We start from the raw sequence: 14,408 nt of genomic DNA, 5'->3' as shown, positions 1-14,408 counted from the left end.
TCCACTTTGCTTTGGAGCACTACCATTTTCTGAGAAAGTCATCGGGTTCCGAGTCATGTCCTTGGAAAAATGCAGCTGCAGCACCATGTGGTAATTGCACGATGTAGGTACTAGTGAGTTTCAGATGTGGGGAAGATGAGCCCAAGTCATTCATTCTTTCTGGGAAGAAGTTTGATCAGATTGCTTTCTTCTTCTCACCACATGATATCAGCTCTACTAAGAAAACTGATTTGTAGGAGTAGAAAGGTGGGTGATTTTGGAATATGAGGAACCTCAGGAGGTGGGGCAGGCAAGGAGAGCCCCTGAGTCAGGAGAGGAAGCCAGCAAATCTCACAGGAGTGTACCTGGACCCCAAGACCATTAGGGGATGGAAATGGCTGCAAAAACTGAAGTAAGAAAGACCATGTTCTTTGGGAAAGAGGTGGAAATTTACTCTCCCTCCTCCACTGTTCACCCTACCCTGTTTCCAAGACCCAAATCTCAGGCAGGCACCTTGACTACTATAGGTCGGCAACATTCGGGTTTACTGCTCCTCAAAGGCTTGGCCTGGGAACTTAATCACCAATGCATAATATTGTTTCTGTGAGAAAAGTGTTTCAAAGTCTACCTGTAAGCCAGTTGTTTGGAAAGTGATAGAAAATTCTTTCATAGGATTACTTACTTGTAGGCAATTCTTTATGTGTAATCTCAGTTTCAGAATGTAGTCAATGTGCTTTGAATCTCCAAAATATAGTTTACGGTGTATAGAAAAAAAATTAAACTTTTATAAGAAAAAAAAAATGCCAACATTTGTCACCAAGATGAAACTTTTATATTGTACATTCATATATATAGCAATACTCCCTACTGACATGTATCATTTAAATGAAATGTAGTCACTTCCAAACAATTGTCTGTTTTCAGATACATAGCAAATCCAATAATCTACTATTTCAACAAACCATTCCATTATTAGGGAATAGACACCAATATTCTATATCCAAGTACTTTATATCAATCATTTTGGAAATACGATCAAGAGGCAATGTTTTAAGACTACACATTAAGGCTACTTTGGTTATTTGAAATGTATATAAGCAACAAAGATATTTTTGCAAAAGATAATATAAATTAAACACTATTTCCATCTTAAGAAAAGAAAAACTATTACAAGCCATCTAGACTTTCAACATAGAATCTTAAAACTTATTGCTAGTGTTCCATTGCAGGACAGAATATTGCTCGAAACTGCCCATTTCAGAAACTGCCCATATCTTTTAAGTAAGGCTATATCAGAATAAAGACTTCTAAAATTAAACTTTTCTTTTATGTTAAAAGTGAAATTTATTATAATACAATAATTGCAAATGTTATTTAAAATTCTGGTTAAAATTATAAAGTGTATAATTTTTCTAATATAAATATTGGAAAAAACAACTTTAATAATTCTATATGTACACAGAACATTGAAAACAAAAAATCATGCACAAGGTCAAAATATTACTTTGCATATTGTCCTTTTAAGGATCACTTTTATCTTCTTCTGGTCCCAGCATCATTCCAGGGGGTGTGCTAATTATTAAGATTACAAACTTCAAGGGTTCTGTGTTTTGAATGTATGTCAGTTCACACATTAACAATGCTGTAAAATCACTGCTTATACTCTGATTAAGTGGTTCTATTTCCCATATCTCGCTTTCTTAATAGGTCTTGGACATAAAGTTAAGCTAGAAAAACTGTGATTACAGGATCCAGCATGACACGTACTCCTAATGATTCATTTAAAAGTGGCATAAAGTTCTATAGGTATGTGTATGTGTATAAAGTCCTACAGGAAAGACAGTAAGTACATCAACACGTAAGTGAAATGAAGCAGCTCCCCGTCTGCTTGCTTACTTGGTTCCATGTCTCTATAGAAAGGAGACACCAGAGTCAGGAAGAAGGGCAAATCAGAACTGCTGGGACTGTGTGTACTGGTGGAGCGGGGAAAGGTGGGGCAGCATAGGGAAGGAGCAGATGGAAGTAACAGATTATAAAGGAAAATTAAACAAAATTACCTATTCTTCCCCATCCTGCTACAGCAGGGACTGTTTCCAGCCTGGCCTTCCTCTCCTGCATCCCAGTGGGGCTCTGGGGTTATTCTGTTCACCCAGCACTGTGAAAGCGGTCATTGCCCTTCAGACAGTGTGGAGGCATAGCTGCTCTCTACTGAGACGACCTATACATTACAGGTTTGGACATTTCACAAATAACAAAGAGAGTCTGAACTAGGCCTCGACATGAGGGCAGGTGAAACGAGTTTTACAAATGAGCAACTAACACTCAGAGAGGTTAAATGGTTCAGCCAAGGGGAGGAAAAGGAACCTATATGTAATGCTTATTCTTTTATGACAGAGCTTCTCATGTGATTCACTTGGGATCTCATCAAAGTGGGTCTGAGGTGGGGTCTCAGATTCTGCATTTATAAGCTCCTAGGAGATGATGATGTTCTTGGTCTATGAGACCACACTTTGAGAAGCAAGGGTCTACCGCACAAAGAGGGAGTCACCTCTGTGTCTCTTGGACACAAGTGTATCTTGTGAGTCCTGAGCATAACTAAGACCTGCTCCTACCCAGGCATATCCCCAGGCAAAAGGTGTAGATGCACTGCATACATGAACAGCCATAGTTTCAGAGAGCACCATGACTATATGAACAGCCAAAAAAACATAATTCAACTTGAGTAAATGGAGTGTTCTATTTGTTAGGAATAAAATTAATCTCTTTCTCATATAGTCCTCCTTTAAGTGAACATGATATAAAGGTATAAAAAAAACCCAGCATATTGAACTTCATAGTAAAAGGCCACATGTGCACACACATACATATCGTATGAATTTTAAGAAATTAAATGCATTTCATCAGAAAATGCTACCACTGTTCCCAGCTAAAATCATCTCCTCTTCCAAATACAAGGAAAAAACCTTGAATTGTAAGGAAAATGACTGCATTGCCTGCCAGCACAAGGCCACAGGCTCCCCATTTGATCTGAAACACAAGCAAAAAGGATTAAATCCTTACTTTCTTCATATTGTACTCTTTGCAAATCTGATATTTTCTGCATTAGAAATATCCAATGAAAATTACATAAAACTGCTAAAAGGCTTAATGTAACAGGTGGGAGATAGTGAACTAACTATTCAATAATTAGTCTAATTACTTCGTGATGCTTGTTAATTAAGTCTAGAATCATCCTTAACATTTTTCGCATTAGACATATCTTTCTTCTGTTTTCAGTAGACAATGATTGCCATAAGTAAAATACAAACGGCAGATTATAAAGGGTCCAGTTATGACATTGGGTACTGAAAATTTTGTACACATTGCCTTCTTTCATGAAAATAGTAATTGGAGAGGTACGGATTGGTTTGTTTCTTTTCTAGACAAAAAAAAAGACTTTAAAAAATAATCTGCATGCAAATGAAAACTGCTTTCCAGCGTGGCAGACGATTCTTTCTACAGGGGCACAATTGGGGATGAGGGTACCCTCTAGTGGGCATTTTTTGTTTTAATTTAACCAATAGAAAAATATCAAAAAAAGTTGTCATAAAATGTGATGCAGTATTAAAAGGTAAAAATAGAAATCTTTAGAGCAGAACTTTAGAGGTACTTAGTCTGAAGCATAAGAAGAATAAGGTCATGACAATCTTGCATTTGAAAACCATCAATGCTTTTTCGTTATCTAGACTGAGTTCATCCTGGCCCGGCATTCAGGATCCTTCTCAATAGGCTTCATGAACCTTTCTAACCTCAATCGCATCCACTTCTTTTTTGCTCCATCATATGGGACTGCTGCTCTTTATTCCACACATTGCACTTCCACACTTGGGTTCCATTCCATTTAATAGCCTTCTCTACTTTAATCAAAACCCTATTTATCAAAAGTGACATCAAATGCCAGTTGGAATTTCTCTTGGTGTTTCAAAGGCAGTCTGATCATGTTTTAATTATCACACATAGTACCTTTATTGTATACTTACCCATTGGGCTAGTTTCTGTGCTCTTGGAGAACAGAGACAGCATCTTTCTCTTATTTCTGGCATCTTACAAATAACAGATGTTCTAAAGATACTTACTGAATGAGTATGTAAGATTTGTGCATATCTGATATTCAATGCCCTAAGTAAATGTTTCATTAAATTAAAACAGTATGTAATTGGGAGGAACAAAAAAATAGTATGAAAGACAGTGAACATCAAAGAATGGAATAAATTATACCCACAATGTGTTTGAAGACAAAAAGAAATTTTTGCATTGGATAGAAGATGTCATCTTATTCACTGTATCTTTTTGTAGCTATATAGCTGCCTCCCAGCATATGCCTATTGTGAGATATATATTTGGTCTTCCTGCCCTTTCTGGCACAGAACTCCTAAAACACTTGGAATTTCCTAAGTGATAAAAATGATAAAAGCGACTCTTGTTAAGTTAATGAGCTGACTTTTGGAAAGCACCTAAGAATGGGGGCCGATTGCCAGAGAAGTCAACCATGTGATTAAAGGGTTAGAACTTTCAGTTGCAACTCCCTGATATTTGGGGAAGGGAGAGGGGTTGAAGATTGAATTAATCACCAGTGGACAATGATTTGATCGATCATGCCTACATAATGGAGCCTCCCTAAAAACCCAAAAAGACGGGATTTGGAGAGCTTCTGGGTTGGCAGTTTGGTGATCTGGAGAGAGAGGTGCACTTGGAGAGGATTTGGAAGCTCCACACCCTTACCCTATACCTTGCCTTATATGTATCTCTTCCATCTGGCTGTTCCTGAGTTATATTCTTTTATAATAAACTGGTAATCTAGTGAGTAAACCAGTTTCCTGAGTTCTATGAACAAATCAACCAGACCCAGGAAGGGGTCCTGGGAAGTTCTGATCCATAGCTAGTCAGTTAGACGCACAGGCAACAACCGGGACTTTTGATTGGCATTTGAAATGGAGGGCAGTCCTGTGGGAATGAACCTTTAACTTGAGGGATCTGATGCTATCCCTGGGTAGATAATGTCAGAATTGAACTGAATAGTAGGACAACCAGCTGGTGTTGGAGATTGCTCATTGGTGGTGTGGGGGAAAACGCCCCCACACACATTGGAATTGGGTGATAAGGTCCTATTTAGATATTCATTTTGGAACTAGCAAAGTATTGCTATTGTAGTTTCTTTGGATCATCCTATGATAAGAGGCAAGAATTTAAGAATAATTGAAAAAAAATAGCTTAAAGAAGAAAAAACAAGAAATCATTTGGTCTGGCTAAAAGTTGTAAGAGAAACAAAGAAAGCGTTTTGAAAACATGGCCAAGATATTGATAGGTAGATCTAAAATGCGGATTAAAGAAACTAGAAATACCTCTACTTTGAGTATTAAGTCTAAGCAATTTAAATGAAATTGTAGTTCCAGACACAGGCCTTTTAAGTAAATTCAGTGACAACTGGGCCAAACAATAGAGAACAAAACTTACCACAGCCACACGAGCAAGAATAACAGGAAATCCAAAGGCAGAAACAACAATTCCAGTAGTGAAAAAATATGCCAGTTCCCGACAGGCACTGCTTGTTGCATCAGAGTCATATGTTGCTCTTTTGGCAATGAAATGGGGAATGGGAGAGATGGCATGAAATATCAGGACGAACAAGGGCCAGTAAACACTGTCGGTTGATCCCAGAAGAAATGCAGAAAGAAAAGTTACAGTTAAGACATTCTATTATTTCACAGTTAATATTATTTTTAAAATCTAGGTTAAAAAATTATTCATTCAATTGTCAACATTAGCATATGAAATGATTTCTACCAGGAACAGGTAAGAAGTAATGATAATTAAAAATTACCAGTCCATTAATATGTAGATAGCTGATATTGTGTTAAGATACAACTTCACAATATATAATCTAGAATCTTTATTTTCTGTTATTACTAAACTGTAATTTCTTTAAAGACAGAAGCCCAACTTACACATCTTTGCTTTCCCTACAGAACATAGTATAGTGCCTTGGGCATGCTAATTCAACAAAGATTATATGAGTGCCTGCATATTGGAAATCTTTCAATGGCTTAGAATAAAACTCAGTTTCCTTGCCCTGACCTACAAAGTCTGAAATGATCTGGTCAACTGGTTTCATTCATTTGGTGCCATCTTCCCTGTATTTGCTTAATCTGTAGCCACATCAGCCTTCTTTCAGTTCCTTAAAAACTCAGCCCATCCCTGCCTTAGGGCCTTTGCACTAGCTATGCCCTATGCTTCTCCGCCAATCTTCACATTGGCTGGCTCCTTCTCATCATGCAATCTAAACTGAGAGGTCTCCTCCTAAGAGTTTATACCTCAAGTCACCGTTGAGCACATCATCCTCTTAACTTTCTGCACAGCACTCATTCCTATCTAATATTTTCTTGTTTATGAGAACAGGGATCTGATTTGTCTTAATCACCATTCATCTCCAGGGCCTAGAATGAGGTGCTTCATTATATTTATTGAATGAACAAAATAATAAATAGATTTTAAGTTTGGAAGATATGAAAATAACTATGCGTATTTTAAAATTTAAGATACACTAAAAAAAATTAGATAAACTCTAATTTTTATTATGAGATTATAATAATTCTGCAATGCAAAAAAAAAGCTTTCTTCTCAAATTTCAATGTTTTGTATTTATTAAAAATTGCCATCTACTTTCCATTTCCTACATTTCTTCTACAAACACTTCGAAAATATTTTTCTCCATAAGCTAGACATTTATTATGTTTCCCTGAGAGGGGGAAAGGGCATATTCTCTAATCATTTATATATACACATCATAATAATACATTATCACCACAATGCCTTGATTAACACAGAGCCATCCAGATAGCGAGCACCTTAGAGCAGTAGTTGGAGTGAAGCCACACCGTAATGAAAGCCTTTCATTTTGGCCACAGATCTAGGAAGGTGAGATGGTCAACCAAAAAGCAAAAAAGAAAAGTGCCCTTTATCAAGAGACTCAGGATGCAAACACTGAGTTTGGACTCCTAATTGCAAACTAGAGGAATTACAATGTATTTCAAGAATCACAAAACAATATTGTTGGAAGGGGCTTTTAGAGATTCTCTAGTTCAAAGCCTTCATTGTACCAGTGAGAAAACAGATACAGATTGGAAAAGAGGTCTGGAATAGACCCAGCTGTTACCTGACATCCCACAGCCAAGAGCTCTTAATTCTTCCTAGAATACAGTTAAGTTTTCTGAAGAAAATCTAGGAAACTATATTCCCATTCACAGTAAGCTATTGTGGGGTGGGCGGGGAGGAGTATGTACAAATTCAGTGACTGAAAATAACCTCACAGGATGATCTGATCATAAATTCACACCTCAGGCCTATAACTTCTTCAGTGAAAGGTTTTAAGCCAGTCCTGTCCCCTGTTCTAGTGTACCTAGGTTAGCACACCTTTGAAATGCCAGAGTGATCCTCTTTTCCAGACCCCTTGAAGGCATAATCACCCTCAAGGGAGCACACAGTCTTGTTAATTGTGCCTTGCTTTCTCCCACCTTCATGTAATCTTCCTTATATTCCCTCCTAATTTCAAATGCATAAAAGAAACTGCAAAACTGTCATTCTCCAGAACACTCGAAATCCTGTTTCCCAGCAACTTTTGGTTCGAATAAACTTATAAAAATTCTCTAAGGTTTGGATATTTTCTATATCAACAATATAAATTATAAATGCCAATTATAATATAAAACAAAATTTGGATCCAACTGTTTTTATAAACAACAGAGTTTTTCTCATGGCCAAAAGGTCTGTCTTTGCATCTCTCTGTCTATGTGTGCTTATATACATATGTTGTAAATATGAGATAATTTTCTGCCTCCATACGGTATTATTAAAATAAATTTAAAGGCAAGCACTTGTAAGGACCAGCTATTCTAAAATTCTCAGAAATATAGAAACTAACTCAAATGCTTTTTAAGTTCACATGATCTAAGATTAATTCTTAAATAAAAGCTAGTTTGTTTGTTGGTTTAAGTAGAACAGACATGTCTTTTGAGTTATTGATATTAAATATAATATTTTACACCCAGAGTTTTACAAAAATAAGTCTATGTTAATGATTAACTTTGATGGCTATGAAATGTTTCTAGAGCTTACAAAATGTCTTCATGAATGTGACTTTCTAGTTTTCATTAGAAATTAAGATTTTAAGAGTTACAATCTCAATATATGTAGGAATAACTTTGATGTTCCAGAAGGGCCCCTGGAACATCTCAAGATCTGTAGTCTCTCCTTATAAGAGAAATTTTAAACTAATCGAGCTTGTTTTTTTTATGTTAAATTTCCTGGGAAGCATTGTAAAATAAGTAATGAAAGACTTCTACTATGTTGGAAACAATGATTGTAAATTAAACGAATACTTGGAGCTATGGGAAACCCAAGACGGCAGCGTGGTCCTTCCAGGCTCCCTGGCAAACTCCATTCTTTCAGTATTTACATTCCTTCATGCATCCTAGTACATTTAAGCTGGACTTCAATTAGATGAAGGAACTTACGAGCTGACATGATTGAAAGGTGACATCTTACAATATTACCAAGGTTTGATAAAGTCACTTCAAGAAAATGCCAAATAGGTAACTGCTTCCTTTCACAGGGAGCAACCAGGAGATGAAGACTTTAAGAATCATTAACTACCACCTTGAGATTTTGTTTGTTGGAAAGGACATTAAATAAAAGGCACTCTCCAACCTCACTGGAAGGGACCTTATCAGCCTCTAGCCACGAACGGCCATCTACCCTGTCTACGACACCTGCCTCTACCTATTATAGATATCAAAAACTCATCTAGGATGAGAAGCCGCTGACATCAGAGGTAGACAGCTATTCCAAGACACTGACAAGGCCTGTATACCTACAAATTGATGTTGACTTCAGAAACCAATTTGTTTTGAATGTCTTTGACTGCTAATGATATTAGTCAAAATAATAGTTATACTTGTTCTCTGGGTTTTTCTATATAGTCCAACTGTTTATGATTACTGAGGATGTATAAGAATAACTGTGAATACTCTTTTCATGCCTATATAAATGTTATACTAGATGCAAAATACAGAAAAATGAGACAGATGACACAACTTGTATCACGATAGTTCACAGGATACAAATGATCCAGAGCGTTTTTCATAAGACCTGACTACATTCCATTTACTTACCCTTCCCTTTTGAGAAAATTCAGCCTCAACTCATATCCCACAGTTACAGTACTGCCCCATCTCCAACGGTCCACTGTTTCAACAACTATCCTTCCTAAAGCCCTTGTGCCCTTCACCCTTTATTCTTCACAATACTTCTATCTCTGATAGAATGTATATTTTAAAATGTTTACTGTCTGTCTCCCCCACTAAAATATGGACTGCAAGAAAGCAGGGCCTTTCTTTTTTAATGTGTTTTTTTGTTTTGTTTTGTTTTGTTTTGTTTTAACACCTACAGCACCTGGTATTTCTAGGTGGTCTCCCATCCAAGTACTATCCAGGCCTGACCCTGCTTAGCTTCCGACATCAGACGAGATCAGGCACATTCAGGGTAGCATGGCCATAGAGGACCTTTCTTTTCTTATTTCATAATCCCCAGTTCCATTAACAGTAGCTGGCACACAGTAAGCACTCGACCAGTTGTTGAACAAAGAAATTTGTTGAATGCTCCCTCTACCTGAAATGCTCACCTCTGACTCATCAGCCTGATAAACTCTTATTTATCCACCAAGTCTTGGCTTAAAGACAACTTCAATGCAGCTCTCCCCAACTCTCCTGGGGAAACTCCGATGCACTTTCTCCAAGCTCTCACTGTACTTTGCACACATCTCCACTACAGCTGTCGTTTTACTAACTGAATTGTTTATCTCTCACTCATTTAAAACGGTAAGCTCCTTGAGGACAGCACTATGTCTCTTCATTCTTGTATCCCCAGCTGATCCAGAATAGGTGTTCATTAAATGTTTATTAAATGAATACATCAATTTTAAAAAGAGCTTTTCTCAGCACAAGTACAGCTAAATAATGAAGGCAGTGGGTTCATAATTTGGGCTTCACTAACTAATTGGTTAGAGATTGGTCTTAAATTTACCAATCTCTCTAACACCCATGACACACAATAGTGACAAAGGCACAAAAAGAATAGTTTTTGAAAAAATAACTTACCCATAATCCTCTAAGGCACATCCCAGCATAAGAAAAGTCAGTCCAATAGCTCCGCTGAAGGATAATAACACAAGAGCTATGAAAAATAAAACCAAGAGTTATAGGTTCCAGATCCATGGTTACCAGGGGCTGGGGGAGGGAGGAATTGAGAGTGACTACTAATAGGTATAGAATTTCCCTTGGAGGTAATGAAATGTTCTGGAGTTAGCTAGTAGTGATGGCTGCACACCTGTGAATATACTAAAAAACACAGGGAAAGACTTTAATACTTCAAAAAGTTAATTTTATAATATGTGAATCTTATCCCAATAAAAAACTTCAATTAAAAAACAATAAAAGATCCCCAATTTAAGCAAATATAGCAACTTACTTATTTCATTAGTTGATGTTATATTTGACTAGCAAATTACTGCCTATGTTTACCACTTTTAAATTTGTAGGTAGAGAAAGGTATAAAGCATTTCCAGCACACAACATCTATCTAATGTATGAATTCCCTCTATATGTGTCACAAGACGCCAGCCAGCCAGTCTGTACAACTCCAGTGAAGGAAACTCATAACCACCTAAGGCAGGTCATTTCATTCTAAGTTTCTAAATGTTGAAAACTCTTTCCTTAAATTACATGCAAAACTGCTTCCCTATAATATACACCCTTTGACCATTTTTGCCACCCCAAACCACAGTACTACAAGTATTCACAGATTGTCTTCATGTCTGCATAGAAAACGATTCTCAACTATTGAATAAAATATTTATTCCCAGCATCTGGAGGACATGAACCTCTGAGGAGACAGGAACATATCTGTCCTTACGCTGCTAAGTGAAAGACAGAATATCAGAGTTGTTTAAAAATTTGATCTCTGAGTCACCAACATGGGTTCAAACCTTCTCTGCCATGAACAGATTGTGTGACCTTAGGTTGAAGCTGAGCCTCTTTAAATCTGATTTCTCACCTATAAAATGGGAATAATGGTGCCACCTTATTAGGGAGTTTATGGGAATTAAATGTGATAATTTATGTAAAGTGCTTGTCATAGGAAAAGCACAGGAGAGGCTCAATAAGTAAATGTTGATTGATGTAGATATCTGCTCATTTTAACAATGTTCTTTGGGAAAGGTATATATCAAAAGCATAAGACACTATACTATCCAAATTTCCTTCTGAAAAAAATCCATAACACTCAAAATTAGTCATTGATTAAACTAATTAGCATTGTGATTGCTTCCTTTTACATTAAGAGGAGAACTGGGGGGACTGTTTATAAAAAGATGCCAAGGTATTTTTAAAAACATTTGGAAGTTTGCAGTTAGGGGTCAAGGAAGGACTGTCAATTTTAATTTACGTTTTTCCATTGAGTATATGTCACTTCAAAAAAAAAATGTTCAAAAGTAAGTCTTCATGTATTTTTTCATTGCAGAAGGTCTCTTCCTAGTTGGCTTAGTGCCCCACACCCCCCGCATCGTGCATTTGCACTATTCCCTCCTCCATGACACCTTTCAAAGCTAGGAACTGTAGACCTCTTCCTTCTGGTCTGTGACACCAATCTCTCAAGGTTCACAACTGTACCTCACATTGATTCATTTAGTCCTTTTTTTTCTTTTTCAGGAATCGCATCCTCTACCATGTCTTAAAGCTGGAGCTGACCAGGCATCCAACTTCGTCGCTTTTTACTCTATACTCTTGCTGAAACACTGCATTCATTCCAAAGCTCCCTGGTACCACATGGGCTCAGCCACGTCAATGCTTCACCTCCAACTCCAATCTGGACTTCACCTGAGCAGCCAACAAGGACATCAAATTCAACATATAAAAACTGAAATATGCTCACCCTCTACTCTCAAACACACACTTCTTCCTTTTTAAGGTTCTAACTTGAAATACCACATACTCTTCTCAGCACTTGAATTAAACTCTGCCCCATCCTTTGCCAGATGAAGTTTTATTGATCTTTTTAGCTTCTATTCAAGGATTGCCTTTTGTGCAGAAATTGCCTTCTTCCTTCCTGGAGCAGGATTAAGTGATTCCGTCTGTATTAGTTATATTAGTTAATACCAGAGCTGCTATTAACTAAGTACCACCAACTCAGTGGCTTAGAACAACAGAAATTTATTTTCTCACAGTTCTGGTGGCTTGATGTCTGAAATCAAGGTGTCAGCAGGGCCATGCTCCCTCTGAAGCCTCTGAGAAAAAAATCCTTCCTTGGTTCTTCCTAACTCCTGGTGGTTGCTGGCTGGCAATCTTTGATACTCCTTGGCTTACAGCTGCATTACTCTACTTTCTTCCTCTGTTTTCATATATTCTCCTTATATATCTCCATGTTCAAATTTCCCTTTTCTTATAAGGACACTAGTCCTTATAGGATAGAGCACATGCTAATCCAATATCATCTTAACTTGATTCCATCTTGCAAAGGTCCTATTTCCAGATAAAGTCACACTGACAGGTAGTGAGGAGTTAGAACTTATCTCTATTTGGGGGACACAATTCAACCCACACCATCCTTGTGTTTTCACTGTATCTGAGTACATCTTAGACACTTAAATAGTAATTATTTCCAACTCTGTTACCCAACAGTAACTTCTCATTTACCTGTTTGTTTCAAATCTTAGACATACAGTAGTCTCTCAATAAAGGTTGAACTGAATTATCTACAAAATGCGTCCTTCCATCAGTCTATTTCCACTTTATAGTCTATCTTCTGTTTTACTACATCACAATTTCTAACATATTTACACATAAACATTATTATTTGATAGTTTCTGGGCATAACTAAACACAGTGTAACACTGAGCTACTACTTCTCAGCTGTTTTCTGCATTGGTTTCAAATGGCTGTATTACACACTGGACACTGTCCAAGTAAATTATATTTAATGTTGAATATAAAAGTCAGCCAGAAAAAAATGATGTGTCTGCTGCTAACAGCTTACGCACTCAGATAAATTTCATAGTGAACACATGTATGCATGCAAATATACTGTATACATCTTTATAGGTTAACTAGGGAGGTAAGATTTTTTGGGTACAAATTTCAAAGACGATAAGGAACTCCAACATAGAAACAAGTTATGCTACTCTTTCCAAAAAGATTAAAAATCTAATGGTTTCCTCCCCAAAATAATAGGAAGTCTTCCAATTACCTCTCTCACTGCTACCATCTCCTCTCCTCTGCAAGGCATACAGATAAGGGAAGTGTTCTTGGAACACTCCCTTTTTATCAACTGCACGATTCAAAAATACATACTGCACAAACACCACGCTCTCGTCTGTCCATAGATGAAAGTACTAATAAAATTCCACCTAATCTACCCTGCACAATTACGACAAATACAGCATTTCTGGGCGCCATCCGTTGACACCTGCCTGCAGTGAAGTCTGCCCAGCTGGAAAAATCATTAGGAACAAGAGGATTAAGGGCCCCAAAGCCGAGAACACTGAAGACAATGGCTCCTTTGGAAGGAAATGGGAAACTGCGAGCGGCAGGAAAAAAAAAAAAAAAAAGGCGTTAGGGTGGACATGTCAGGAAGTGGAAACCCCGTTAAAAACTCGGCAAAAGTAGGGGTGGGAGGAAGCTCGGAGGAATTGAGCTTAATTGAGGAGGAGCCCAGGAGGTGATGCTCGGGTGGCTGGACCGGGTGTCCCAGGCAGGGACCTATCTATCTCCGCGAGGGCTCCAGCCTGGAGTTGCCCGTAGTGCAAGGAGAGGGGGAAGGCTAGTGGCCTTGCAGAAAAAAAGGGGGGTTCCCAAGCATCCCTCCACCCACACCCCAAGGAGCAAAGGGAGCGAGAGAGCGCATTCCCACCCAGAGAGGTGGGAAGCATGGCGAGTCTGGGGGAGGCCCTCTCCGCCGACGCACTGAAAGCGCAGCTCCGAGCTTAGCCTGGAGCGGAGGAGGCGACTCCACCGCAGGACCATCGAGCCGGGGGCCGCAGATGTACCTTTAATGCCCGCCATGTCTCCCGAGCTGGAGCCGCGGCTGCTTCCGGCTTCCTACCACAGCCCTGCCCACCACCCCACCCCTACGGCTCTGCCGGGGGGCTGTACGGCGGGTCGCGAGCCCGCCCCCGCCACTCGGAGTCCCGCCCCTGCCGTTCCCGATCTTCCCTTGCTCCCGCCACGCGGAGCCCCGCCACTGCTACTCACAGCCCCGCCCCGCCGCCCGGAGCCCCGCCCTGATACAATTACTTGCCCTGCCCCATTCGTTTAACCTTTGTTCTATCTCGCCGAGAACCGCTC

At 38.6% G+C, this 14,408-nt stretch overlaps 1 protein-coding gene and 1 pseudogene across 2 annotated transcripts; both read right to left on the bottom strand.

The window, feature by feature from the left end:
* Nucleotides 1–788: 788 nt before the first annotated feature.
* Nucleotides 789–14,228, bottom strand: LEPROT (leptin receptor overlapping transcript). Of its 2 annotated transcripts, none has more exons than XM_039838506.1 (4): nt 14,111–14,228; nt 10,170–10,245; nt 5,473–5,659; nt 789–3,006 (listed from the first exon to the last, which is right to left on the bottom strand). In XM_039838506.1, exons 1-4 carry the CDS (start codon nt 14,124–14,126, stop codon nt 2,890–2,892), a joined length of 396 nt encoding a protein of 131 aa, XP_039694440.1. In that variant the 5' UTR covers nt 14,127–14,228; the 3' UTR covers nt 789–2,889. The 2 variants fall into 2 exon arrangements, with proteins under 2 accessions (XP_039694440.1, XP_039694439.1); XM_039838505.1 differs by lacking the exon at nt 14,111–14,228 and adding an exon at nt 13,975–14,008.
* On the bottom strand, nt 9,454–9,572 carry LOC120583399 (uncharacterized; annotated as a pseudogene).
* Nucleotides 14,229–14,408: the final 180 nt, after the last annotated feature.

This window comes from Pteropus medius, unplaced genomic scaffold (assembly GCF_902729225.1).
Source record: "Pteropus medius unplaced genomic scaffold, Ma_sr-lr_union100, whole genome shotgun sequence".
Classification (NCBI taxonomy): Eukaryota; Metazoa; Chordata; class Mammalia; order Chiroptera; family Pteropodidae; genus Pteropus; species Pteropus medius.
Note: the sequence above shows the minus strand (reverse complement) of the source record. Positions and strands in the feature narration are given on the sequence as shown.